Genomic DNA, 12397 nt, shown 5'->3' with positions numbered 1-12397 from the left:
GTTACCAAAACATCGGGTTATTGCTGTAGTGAGCCATATTTTCTAGAGGCTCCTCTGTTATCATGCTGTTAACTGGGTTCAGATCACAAGTTGTACGGTGTGATTGGTGTGGCTGGTATGAGTCTTACCCGGGATTCAAAATCCTTCCTTATTGTGTACGCTCGTCCGGGCACAGTATCCTAACTGAGGCTTGGAGGAGGGTCATAGGGGGAGGAGCCAGTGCACACCAGATAGTCCTAAAGCTTTCTTTAGATGTGCCCAGTCTCCTGCGGAGCCGCTATTCCCCATGGTCCTTACAGAGTCCCCAGCATCCACTACGGACTACGAGAAATAGAATTATCGGTAAGTAAATTCTTATTTTTTACCTCAAACCTTATTTGATCCTTATTCCTTTGTAAGGATATCCTTATGTCTATCCAGTGAATGTTTAAATTGCTCCTACTGTCTTATCCTCTACCACCTCTGATGGGAGGCTATTTAACTTGTCCACTACCCTTTCTTTTTCATCCACTAGGGGTCACTGGAGTACTCTTGGGATATGGACGGCGTAGCAGAAACAAAGGCACTGAATATTTAAATTTAGAACTCCACCCCTCCATATCCCAGAGTACCTCTGTGTACGACCTCAGTGTTTTTTCCGTGCTCACTAACGCACTAACAACGGCTTGTGGGAGTTCCCACACTTTGTGGAAGATTTTTATTAATTTTTCATTTTTACTTTTTACTTTTTATTATAGCACATCCCTTCCCAGTTTATTGAAAAACATGGGTCCGGGATAGTGCCGCTGCAGCACAGCGCATGGCGTGTCGGTCCTCACAAAGAGCACCCTCACAGCCACAGGCCCACTGGCCTGCAACAGCTGGACGGAACTTACATAAAGAAGCCCCGTCACAGCCATAAAAAAGTGATCAAAGAGCTGGACGGAGCTTACAGAAAGAATCCCCGTCACAGCCATGAAGAAGGGATCAAGCAGCTGGACGGAGCTTACACATAGAAGCCCCGTCGCAGCTACGACCAGAGAGCTCTGAGCGTAGATGCCCGTCGCAGACCTCTTACATAAGGTATGCTGGGGAAAACGGGGCGGTCAGCGCAGGCGGCCGCCCCGCTGTGTGGGGTCCGTTAGATGTGCCCGTTCACCAGCTGCTCCGTCTGCCGCTTTGTTCTCCCAACCGAGGCGCTCCGTCTAAAACGACCAGGGCGCCGTCAGAGCTGTATAGGATGCAGCGCCCAGAGGGGAGACCCGCCGCAGCTTGGCTAGCGACAGCGGCCCGGCAACCGTCCTCCGCTACTTTGCATGTATTTCGCTCCCTGCAGTGAGCGTCCCGGCTCACCGCTAACACAGGGAGTACAGAGAGGAGGAGGGACGGAGACCCGCCGCACAGAGAACAGCGGTGCTCTCACATAGAATTAATACCCGGGCAGCTTGCCTAGCAGCGCCGCGCTCCGGCCAGCCGATCTCTGCTGCTCGGGGTTATGGTCCTTCGCCTCCCTGCAATAAGCTTCCCAGCTCCCCGCTGAGACACAGCGCTACAGGGAGTACAGGGAAGGGGGAGGGAGTGGGCCACCTGGCAGATTACTGCGTTGCTGCAGCTGCCAGATGCTACAAGTGTAATAGGCTGTTGAGCCTATATATTTATTTATCTATAGAAGTTATTAATATTAACAGAATCTATAGAAGATATTAAAGGCAGAGCTTATATTAAATGTCATCTGCCTGTGATTGTATTGTAACCTGCATGTGAATCAACTGGACTGTGATTATCAGTGTATATGTGATTATCAGGGGCAGCAGGTATTGTAATTTCTCCTATGAGTTACAATGTAAGCATGGCATGGGGGCCATTTTTAATCATGTTTCCTGTTGCTGCCATAATTCCAGAACATTCCTACACTACATCTCTTCGCCACCAGAGGCGCAGGGGTGTTAGGGGAAAAAAAAAAATTTGGTTCAGGTTTCACATAGGCCCACGTAAACTGTATTTAGCCATAAATATATTTAGCCATAAATATATATATATATATATATATATATATATTACGCACTTTAAGTCTGTCCTTTGGCTATTGTGGTGTCTGTCTGTATAAGGAGTAAGCCTCCAACACAGACTAAATATAAGGTTTACTATAATGTCGGTACATAAATCTACCGCAAATTCTGTTGGTTTGTACGTTTCCACTCCGGAAGCAGGGTCAGTCCCAGATCCTATGTTAAGCATAACGCCGCTCGACAGAAGCGGTAAGATCGGAGTCTCGAAAGTTACTCCGCCAGCTCTAACAAAGGATTCTCAGTCTTTCCAAAAGCCCAATTTCCCTTTGGGTACCAGGGTGTTAATTTATATGGTCTTATAATTTAATCTGACAATTATACAAACCTCACAGCGGTACCTACGACTGAGAAGGGTACATTAGACCAGCAGTCAGATAGTGCGGGGTTTTGACAACCATACATTACTAATAACAGTGAGTCAGTGTCTCAAATTCACAGAGATTAGGTAGACTCTAACATCTAATCTGTCGATTTTCATAAACAACAGATTTTCAATGAGTTATTATTTAAAATATCTGACTAACAGTTAACTCTATTTACCCGTTTCCACATCTAAATGGGACAATACGTCATTGGTGAATTCGTCTGTGACAAACATTATAAACAGGATACATTTGGGTCACTAGACACTATATGTATGGAAACAATGACGATCACTGTTAATAAAAAGCTGCAGAGTATCTCTGTAAAGCTTCTGCTAACACGATTCTCGCTTTTCATCGTCGCTAGTTTCACCAAAACAAGGCCAGAACTTGTTTGGTCCTAAATTTGATAGTCAGACAAAATACTTTGGCCGACGTTTAATCCCTTTAGACTTCAGTCTTTTCAAGGCTGTGGTACAAAAACAGTCACGACTTGTAATGCCATAGTGCTAAAGTCAACAAGCCAGTGGCTTAACGGCCTCTCAGGCCATCTAGAATTTCCAATTGTGGAAGCGCGCCTTTACACGTGACATTTGCCGGGTTTCCAAACATCCACTCATGGATGTATCAGCTATTTACATCTGCGGGTTTCAGCTGTTTTTATTTCCACACCTGGTACACCAACAGAGTCAGGGTTACTTATTCCCCTCTGTTTGGGGTAGCGAAGCCGGAGGGCTCCGTCGCAGTCTCAATCAGCAAGTCACTTACTACAGTTGGAAATGGATTTACTGCAGTTAGTACTTGCATATTTGAAGCCACAAGATTGCATAATTGCGCTTGATCTTTACAATGCGTATTTACCCATTCCGGTTTGGTCACCGCATCACAGGTTCTTGCGTTTTGCAATACATCACAACCATTAACCATTTCAGGTTCTACCGTTTGGCCTCTTGTCAGCGCCTCGGGTATTCACCAAGGGATTTTGGTGGCAATAGCTCATTTCAGAGCCCTAGCGGTGACAATCGTTACATATTTAGACAATCTGCTCATAAGAACTCTGTCTCAACAGAAGTTCATCTTACTTGCGCTGCTAACGTACACCACGGTAGCAGGTCAAGTTCGAAAACAATCGCATCTAATTCCGTCTAAACGACTTCAGTTCCTAGGTAAGATTATAAATACGGTAAATCAAAGATATTTACCTACTACACCAGAAAGAAAATATACCATCTAGTACAGTTAGTGCAAAAGCCACGCACACTAGCGGTACATTGGTGTATTCGCCTATTAGGAACAATGATGTGTTTTCAAAGCTCGTTAGTTCGCCGGCTTTCAGGGCGAGGGTGTATATACTCTGGACGAGAGTCTCAGAGGTTGAGGAGTTGTAGTTAAAAAAATCAGCGACAGGGGTTCTAAAACGGATCACGACAGATTGCGGTCTATAAATGTCCTGGAACTCCGTGCAATTTACAATGCACTACATGCTTCGTTTTCAGTCTGTCCAAGTGCAGTCAGACAACGCAACGGCAGTTGCATAAAGGCGGCCGCCCCGCTGTGTGGGGTCCGTTAGATGTGCCCGTTCACCAGCCGCTCCGTCCAGCGCTCCGTCTGCCGCTTTGTTCTTCCAACCTAGGCGCTCCGTCTAAAACGACCAGGGCGCCGTCAGAGCTGTATAGGATGCAGCGCCCAGAGGGGAGACCCGCCGCAGCTTGGCTAGCGACAGCGGCCCGGCAACCGTCTTCCGCTACTTTGCACCGCATGGCAATGCGGCAGGTAGCTCGAATCCTCAATTGCCCAGAACACCATTAGGTGATGTTGTCTACGGGGTTCATTCCGGGAGTGGACATCTGTTAGACAGATGATCTCAATCGTCGGTATTTTTATCCATAAAACTGGGCATTTAATCCACAGGTGTTTCATATGTGAATCCACAAGTGGGGTTACCCTCAGGTATACATGATGGCATCTCGCCACAATTACAAACGCTCAGTATGTGTACAGAACGACAGATCACAAGAGCAGTGGCAGTGGAGGTTCTCACATTCGTGTGGTCATACAGCTTCGTGTATCTGGCTCCACCATTTTCCGCTGCTCTCTTTCTCTCTCTCCGTTGCTAAAACGGATCATAAGACAGTTCGTCACAGTCATACTAGTGATATCTCATGGGTTTCGGAGAGCTTGCTTCTCGAGGCTCCAAGGAATACTTGCACACGATCTTGGCCCCCTCATAATACGTCCAACCTGTTACAACAGGGACCGTTCGTTTACCCCTATTCACATATGTACCGCGGCTGCGGTTGACGGGGTGGGGGTTCAGACCGCCCTCTTAAGAAAATACATAGGGCATTACAGTATCGGTTATACCAACCATGTTACGAGCTAGGAAGCCGCTTACGGCAGCTCATTATTACAAAATTTGGTGTGCCTATATAGGTGGGTGTGAAGCTCAGAAGTTTCCGACATCACCTTTCAAGTTGCCCGTATTCTGTTATTTACAGACGGGGTGGGATGGAGAACTGCGTTTATCTGCACTGAGGGTGCAGGTATCTGTGTGGTCAATTTATTTTCGCAGACGTTTGAATCTATTGCGTCGGTACACACCTTTTTTACAAGGTGTCATCAAAGTGCAGCCTCCATTTATCCCACCTACAGCGCCATGCGACTTGAAGCTGGGTTCAGATTTCTTACAGTTTTCATATTTTTGAACCCTTACAACAAATGGGGATTAAGTTTCTCAATTGGAAAACGTTTTTCTTCTAGCCGTAGCTTCGGCAAGGGGTTTGGTTTTCATATTTGGGTGCCTTGTATTCCAAGCCACCGTATTTGAATTTTCTCATAACAAAGCAGAACTTCGGACTAATTCCGATTTCTTATTCTTCACATCAATAAACCAATAGTGGTTCCTGTGTTGACAGCACATTCTAGAATTCAGAATGTGGTACACGCGTTACGCGTCTATATGTCCCGAACGTCTACAGTACGTAATACGTATACGTTGTTTGTTATCTATGATGCTGCCAACTGGAGTTAGCCAGTTTCTCAGCAGACATTATCCAGTTGGATAAAAATGACTACAAGTCAGGCTTACTTTAAGGCTAGGTTACAGTCGCCTATGTCAGTAATAGCTCATCCCACAGGTTCTGTGGAAATGTCATGACCAGCTGGTCGTGGAGCGTTTACGACGCGGCTACATAGCCTTCAGTGCACACGTTTGTGCGCATTTACACGTTATGAAACGGTTGCGGCATCAGCATCTAGCTTTGGCCGTCTACTGTTACAGGTGTCAAACAGCTCTCCCGCCCACGAGGGAAGCTTTGGTACGTCCCAAGAGTACTCCAGTGACCCCTAGTGGATGAAAAAGAAAATAGGATTTTGGTACTTACCAGGTAAATCCTTTTCTTTGAATCCATAGGGGGCACTGGACGCCCACCCAGAGCAGTTTTACCTGGGTTGTTTTAAGCTCAGAGGAGCTTATGGTAACACATTTTACCAGGGTTGTATTAGGCTCAGAGGAGCTTATGGTAACAAATTTTCACCGATTGGTTCAAATTATAAAGGTCTATCGGTTATGGTGTCAACTGTTTAGTTGACAGTAACGTTATGGGTCAACTTTGTTGTTGTCCGTTATGTGATAGGAATTCTCCATTGTCAACCTCTCTATAGTTCTTGTTCGCTCAGTAAAAAACACTGAGGTCGTACACTGAGGTACTCTGGGATATGGAGGGGTGGAGAGTTCTAAATTTAAATATTCAGTGCCTTTGTTTCTGCTACGCCGTCCATATCCCAAGAGTACTCCAGTGCCCCCTATGGATTCAAAGAAAAGGATTTACCTGGTAAGTACCAAAATCCTATTTTCTGTGAAGTAAGTTTTCCCGGTTCCTATCAGTTCTCCATGTTCTGAAGATGTCAGGACAGTGGCCGCTGTTATTTTGGGAGGGTGACTTGTCAGAGGTTGGCCTTTGAAAGAATATACTGTATTGTTTTACGCTTCTCTTAAATATCCAACTACACACTGCCAAATACATCTTAAGGTGTGTACACACGGTGAGATCCTTGCTATGGACGATTTTGACTATGCTATTTCCCTTGAACTCCCCGGAGCCCAGCACCACCGATTTTGACTAACTTGTCTTGAGATATGGACTATGTGTGCTTACGATTTTGGCTTATGTGAGATTTTGGTTTATGTGAGATGTAATTGACATTTGAGATGAACTAGATAGTACACCGATCTAGCAAGGATTGCGATGCCGACCTGGCGGGACCGCGCATTGGGATCGAATAGGGATCGCAAGGTGACTTTCACCTTGCGATCTGTACTAACTTTTCTTGCGATTTTTACTATATAGTCAAAATCGAAAGAAAATATCTCACCGTGTGTACACACCTTTTCCCAGGTCACTTTCCACATCCTGGTTCATAAACTGTTATCGCAAAGCACCTATTAATATTCTATAGAGAGTTTCTGTAATTCATTGTACCTTGTGCAGTGCCATTATTTGGGGACACTTCGATAAAGGGCAGGAATTTTTTACAAGAGGTTTCTCTTTAATCTCAAAAAAGCAGCAGCACAAAAAAATATAATCATAATAAAGAAAATCTAATTAAAGGTGCAGAGTCACAGTGTAACTGGTTAAAACAAAAATGCTGCTTGAAGATTTTTGGTACTTTGGTTGATGTGTGCTTAAGAAGGTGCTGCTAGAAAGTGTGAAACGCGTTACATTCAGAGTATAGATAGAAATGAGCTGTAATATTCATGTGTTTTCGGAGTCATAAAAATTCTGAATGCCTTTCCACAAAGTAGGAAATACTCCAACACCACTTTATAGAAAATGTGTAGGCAATTAAAGTTACATCATTTTAAATCTTCCTCTATAAGAAACTGAAATCATATTCTTGCATGTCTGCAAATAAGTATGTATATTGGCACACATTTATAGCAAGTATGTAATAGCCCTAATCTCATCTTCTTTCTCATTGGTCGGCAAAATACATTTGTAACCTTGAAGACACTGTGAGGCAGATGTATTAACCTGGAGAATGCATAAGGAAGTGATAAACCAGTGATATGTGCAAGGTGATAAACCCACCAGCCAGTCCGCTCCTAACTGTTAATTTGCATATTGGAGCTGATTGGCTGGTGCGTTTATCACCTTGCACTTATCACTGGTTTATCACTCCCTTATGTCTTCTCCGGGTTAATACATTTGCCCCACTGACATGTTGGCTTGCAGATCTGTGGTGTGGCCTGAAAAACAGATTGCAGTTTCGGATTTGTAGATATGTGATGCTGGGGAGATGTATTTATTTAGGGGTCGTCCTAGTTTTCAGTTTATAAATGACCATTTAGTGAAAGTATAAATCAATATTAGATACAAAAACCCCTACCTTTTTATACAAGCTACGTAATATGTACATATTTATATAATGTGCAGTGTTCTGTTTTTTTGTTTTGTTTTTAGGTCCTCAAATTATGTTAAACCTGCGGACAGAGTTTACAGATTGCTGTAAAGACAACATACAGGATAACTTTCGGCTGGTATACTTTCAGTTTTGCTAAATGAGAGTAGATGCCTGTTTGGAGTTAAAATTCATGTACATACTACAGGTGGTGTCTCCTTTGTGCTGTAAATTTTCTATCCTTTCAGTCCCACTTGTTTCCAGATTCTGTAACAATAAGCCGCCTACTCTACAGCTGTAAGCTGAGAGCTGTTCATTAGTTTGTGATGCATGATACTGGCGGTCAGGATGCCGGCGGTCACATGACAGACACCGGCATCCCGACAATAAAAATGCAGATGGGACGGGGTGATTATTTTACCCCTCCCCTGCCCCCAACCTTACCACTAATCCGCCTGGCGTGGCCTCTGTGGCTAAGAATGGGGGGGCTTGGGTGTCGGCTAGTGCTAATAGTTGGGAGTTGGCGGCTACATCTAACACCCCCCTCACTATTACCTAACCCTAACTGCCACCCTGGGGCCCTAACCCTAACTGCCACCCTGGGGCCCTAACCCTAACGGCCACCGCGATACTTACTTTCGGGATGTCAGTGTTCTGGTGCCAGAATTCCAAGTGGTCTCGGGATTCCAGTGTCTGTCACGTGACTGCCGACATTCCAAAGGTAAGTATCAGGGTGACCATAAATTTCTCTGACGTCCTAGTAGATGCTGGGAACTCCGTAAGGACCATGGGGAATAGCGGCTCTGAAGGAGACTGGGCACAACTAAAGAAAGCTTTAGGACTACCTGGTGTGCACTGGCTCCTCCCTCTATGACCCTCCTCCAGACCTCAGTTAGAATCTTGTGCCCGGCTGAGCTGGATGCACACTAGGGGCTCTCCTGAGCTCCTAGAAAGAAAGTATTTTTTTTTTTTTTTCAGTGAGATCTGCTGGCAACAGACTCACTGCTACGAGGGACTAAGGGGAGAAGAAGCGAACCTACCTGCTTGCAGCTAGCTTGGGCTTCTTAGGCTACTGGACACCATTAGCTCCAGAGGGATCAAACACGGGGCCCGACCTCGATCGTCCGGTCCCGGAGCCGCGCCGCCGTCCCCCTTACAGAGCCAGAAGCATGAAGATGGTCCTGAAAATCGGCGGCAGAAGACTTCGGTCTTCAACAAGGTAGCGCACAGCACTGCAGCTGTGCGCCATTGCTCCTCATGCACACCTCACACTCCGGTCACTGATGGCTGCAGGGGGGGGGGCAGCAATATTAACACCTTGGCTGGCAAAATAATCACAATATATAGTCCCAGAGGCTATATATGTGAAAAATACCCCTGCCAGGATCCATAAAAAAGCGGGAGAAAGTCCGCCGAAAAAGGGGCGGGGCTATCTCCCTCAGCACACTGGCGCCATTTTCTCTTCACAGTGCAGCTGGAAGACAGCTCCCCAGGCTCTCCCCTGTAGTTTTCAAGCTCAAAGGGTTAAAAAGAGAGGGGGGCACTAAATTTAGGCGCAAATCTGTGTATTATAGCAGCTATAAGGGAAAAATCACTGTGGGTAGTGTGAATCCCTGCATTATATAGCGCTCTGGTGTGTGCTGGCATACTCTCTCTCTGTCTCCCCAAAGGACTTTGTGGGGTCCTGTCCTCAGTCAGAGCATTCCCTGTGTGTGTGCGGTGTGTCGGTACGGCTGTGTCGACATGGTTGATGAGGCTTATGTGGAGGCGGAGCAGATGCCGATAAATGTGATGTCGCCCCCTGTGGGGCCGACACCAGAGTGGATGGATAGGTGGAAGGTATTAACCGACAGTGTCAACTCCTTACATAAAAGGCTGGATGACGTAACAGCTGTGGGACAGCCGGCTTCTCAGCCCGCGCCTGCCCAGGCGTCTCAAAGGCCATCAGGGGCTCAAAAACGCCCGCTACCTCAGAATGCAGACACAGATGTCGACACGGAGTCTGACTCCAGTGTCGACGAGGTTGAGACATATACACAATCCACTAGGAACATCCGTTGCATGATCTCGGCAATGAAAAATGTGTTACACATTTCTGACATTAACCCAGGTACCACAAAAAAAGGGGTTTTATGTTTGGGGAGAAAAAGCAGACAGTGTTTTGTTCCCCCATCAGATGAGTGAATGAAGTGTGTGAAGAAGCGTGGGTTCCCCCGATAAGAAACTGGTAATTTCTAAAAAGTTACTGATGGCGTACCCTTTACCGCCAGAGGATAGGTCACGTTGGGAGATATCCCCTAGGGTGGATAAGGCGCTCACACGTTTGTCAAAAAAGGTGGCACTGCCGTCTTAGAATACGGCCACTTTGAAGGACCCTGCTGATAAAAAGCAGGAGGCTATCCTGAAGTCTGTATATACACACTCAGGTACTGTACTGAGACCTGCAATTGCCTCAGCATGGATAGTGCTGCTGCAGCGTGGTCTATTACCCTGTCAGGACAGGGATACTATTTGCTAACCATAGAGCATATTGAAGACGTCGTCTTATATATGAGGGATGCACAGAGGGATATTTGCCGGCTGGCATCCAGAATTAATGCAATGTCCATTCTGCCAGGAGGGTATTAGGGACCCGGCAGTGGACAGGCGATGCTGACTTTAGAAGGCACATGAAGATTCTGCCTTATAAGGGTGAGGAATTGTTTGGGGATGGTCTCTGGGACCTCGTATCCACAGCAACAGCTGGGAAGGAAAAAATTTACCTCAAGTTTCCTCACAGCCTAAGAAAGCACCGTATTATAAGGTACAGTCCTTTCGGCTTCAGAAAAGCAAGCGGGTCAAAGGCGCTTCCTTTCTGCACAGAGACAAGGGAAGAGGGAAAAAGCTGCACCAGACAGCCAGTTCCCAGGATCAAAAATCTTCCCCCGCTTCCTCTGAGTCCACCGCATGACGCTGGGGCTCCACAGGTGGAGCCAGGTGCGGTGGGGTCGCGTCTCAGGAACTTCAGCGACCAGTGGGCTCGCTCACAGGTGCATCCCTGGGTTCTGCAAGTAGTATCACAGGGATACAAGCTGGAGTTTCGAGGCGACTCCCCCTCGCCGTTACCTCAAATCAGCCTTGCCTGCTGCCCTCGAGGAGAGGTAGTACTGGCGGCAATTCACAAGCTGTACTTCCAGCAGGTGATAATCAAGGTACCCCTCCTTCAACAAGGCCGGGGTTACTATTCCACAATGTTTGTGGTACTGAAACCAGACGGTTCGGTGAGACCCATTCTAAAATTGAAATCCTTGAACACTTATATACGAAGGTTCAAGTTCAAAATGGAATCGCTCAGGGTGGTTATTGCAAGCCTGGACGAAGGGGATTACATGGTATCACTGGACATCAAGGATGCTTACCTGCATGTCCCCATTTACCCTCCTCACCAGGAGTACCTCAAAATTGTGGTACAGTACTGTCATTACCAATTCCAGACGTTGCCGTTGGTCTGTCCCCGGCACCGAGGGTATTAACCAAGGTAATGGCCGAAATGATGATACTCCTTCGAAAAAAGGGAGTTATAATTATCCCGTACTTGGACGATCTCCTTATAAAGGCGAGGTCCAGGGAGCAGTTGTTCGTCGGAGTAGCACTATCTCGGGAAGTGCTACAACAGCACGGCTGGATTCTGAATAGTCCAAAGTCGCAGCTGGTTCCTACGACGCGTCTACTGTTCCTGGGTATGGTTCTGGACACAGAACAGGAAAAAGGGTTTCTCCCGGAGGAGAAGGCTAAGGAGTTGTCATCTCTAGTCAGAGACCTCCTAATACAAATACAGGTGTCGGTGCATCAATGCACGCGAGTCCTAGGAAAGATGGTAGCTTCTTACGAAGAAATTCCATTCGGCAGGTTCCATGCAAGGATCTTCCAGTGGGATCTGTTGGACAAGTGGTCCGGGTCGCATGTTCAGATGCATCGGCTGATAACCCTGTCTCCAAGGGCCAGGTTGTCGCTGTTGTGGTGGCTGCAGAGTGCTCATCTTCTAGAGGGCCGCAGATTCGGCATACAGGACTGGGTCCTGGTGACCACGGATGCCAGCCTTCGAGGCTGGGGGGCAGTCACACAGGGAAGAAACTTCCAAGGACTATGGTCAAGTCAGGAGACTTCCCTACACATAAATATTCTGGGACTAAGGGCCATTCACAATGCCCTAAGTCAGGCTAGACCCCTGCTTCAACACCAGCCGGTGCTGATCCAGTCAGACAACATCACGGCGGTCGCCCATGTAAACCAGCAGGGCGGCACAAGAAGCAGGATGGTGATGGCAGAAGCCACAAGGATTTTCCGATGGGCGGAAAATCATGTGTTAGCACTGTCAGCAGTGTTCATTCCCGGAGTGGACAACTGTGAAGCAGACTTTCTCAGCAGTGGACGCTCTGGTAACACCGTGGGTGTACCAGTCGGTGTATGTGTTCCTTCCTTTGCCTCTCATACCCAAGGTACTGAGAATACTAAGAAGGAGAGGAGTAAGAACTATACTCGTGGTTCCGGATTGGCCAAGAAGAGCTTGGTACCCAGAACTTCAAGAAATGATCTCAGAGGACCCAT

General features: G+C 46.7%; 1 protein-coding gene across 4 annotated transcripts in view; it reads left to right on the top strand.

Annotated features, from left to right (window-relative positions):
- C5H8orf88 (chromosome 5 C8orf88 homolog) overlaps nucleotides 1–12397 on the top strand; it is a 269905-nt gene that overhangs the window by 182242 nt on the left and 75266 nt on the right. For 3 of the 4 annotated variants that reach the window (XM_063924085.1, XM_063924084.1, XM_063924083.1), the window contains exon 3: nucleotides 7873–7949. In XM_063924085.1, the coding sequence (XP_063780155.1) occupies nucleotides 7873–7949 (77 nt within the window). Of the gene's footprint in view, nucleotides 1–7872; nucleotides 8006–12397 lie in introns of all 4 variants that reach the window. The other variant, XR_010177909.1, reaches the window with a different exon arrangement.

The sequence above is a fragment of the Pseudophryne corroboree genome, chromosome 5 (genome assembly GCF_028390025.1).
Source record: "Pseudophryne corroboree isolate aPseCor3 chromosome 5, aPseCor3.hap2, whole genome shotgun sequence".
Lineage (NCBI taxonomy): Eukaryota > Metazoa > Chordata > Amphibia > Anura > Myobatrachidae > Pseudophryne > Pseudophryne corroboree.
Note: the sequence above shows the minus strand (reverse complement) of the source record. Positions and strands in the feature narration are given on the sequence as shown.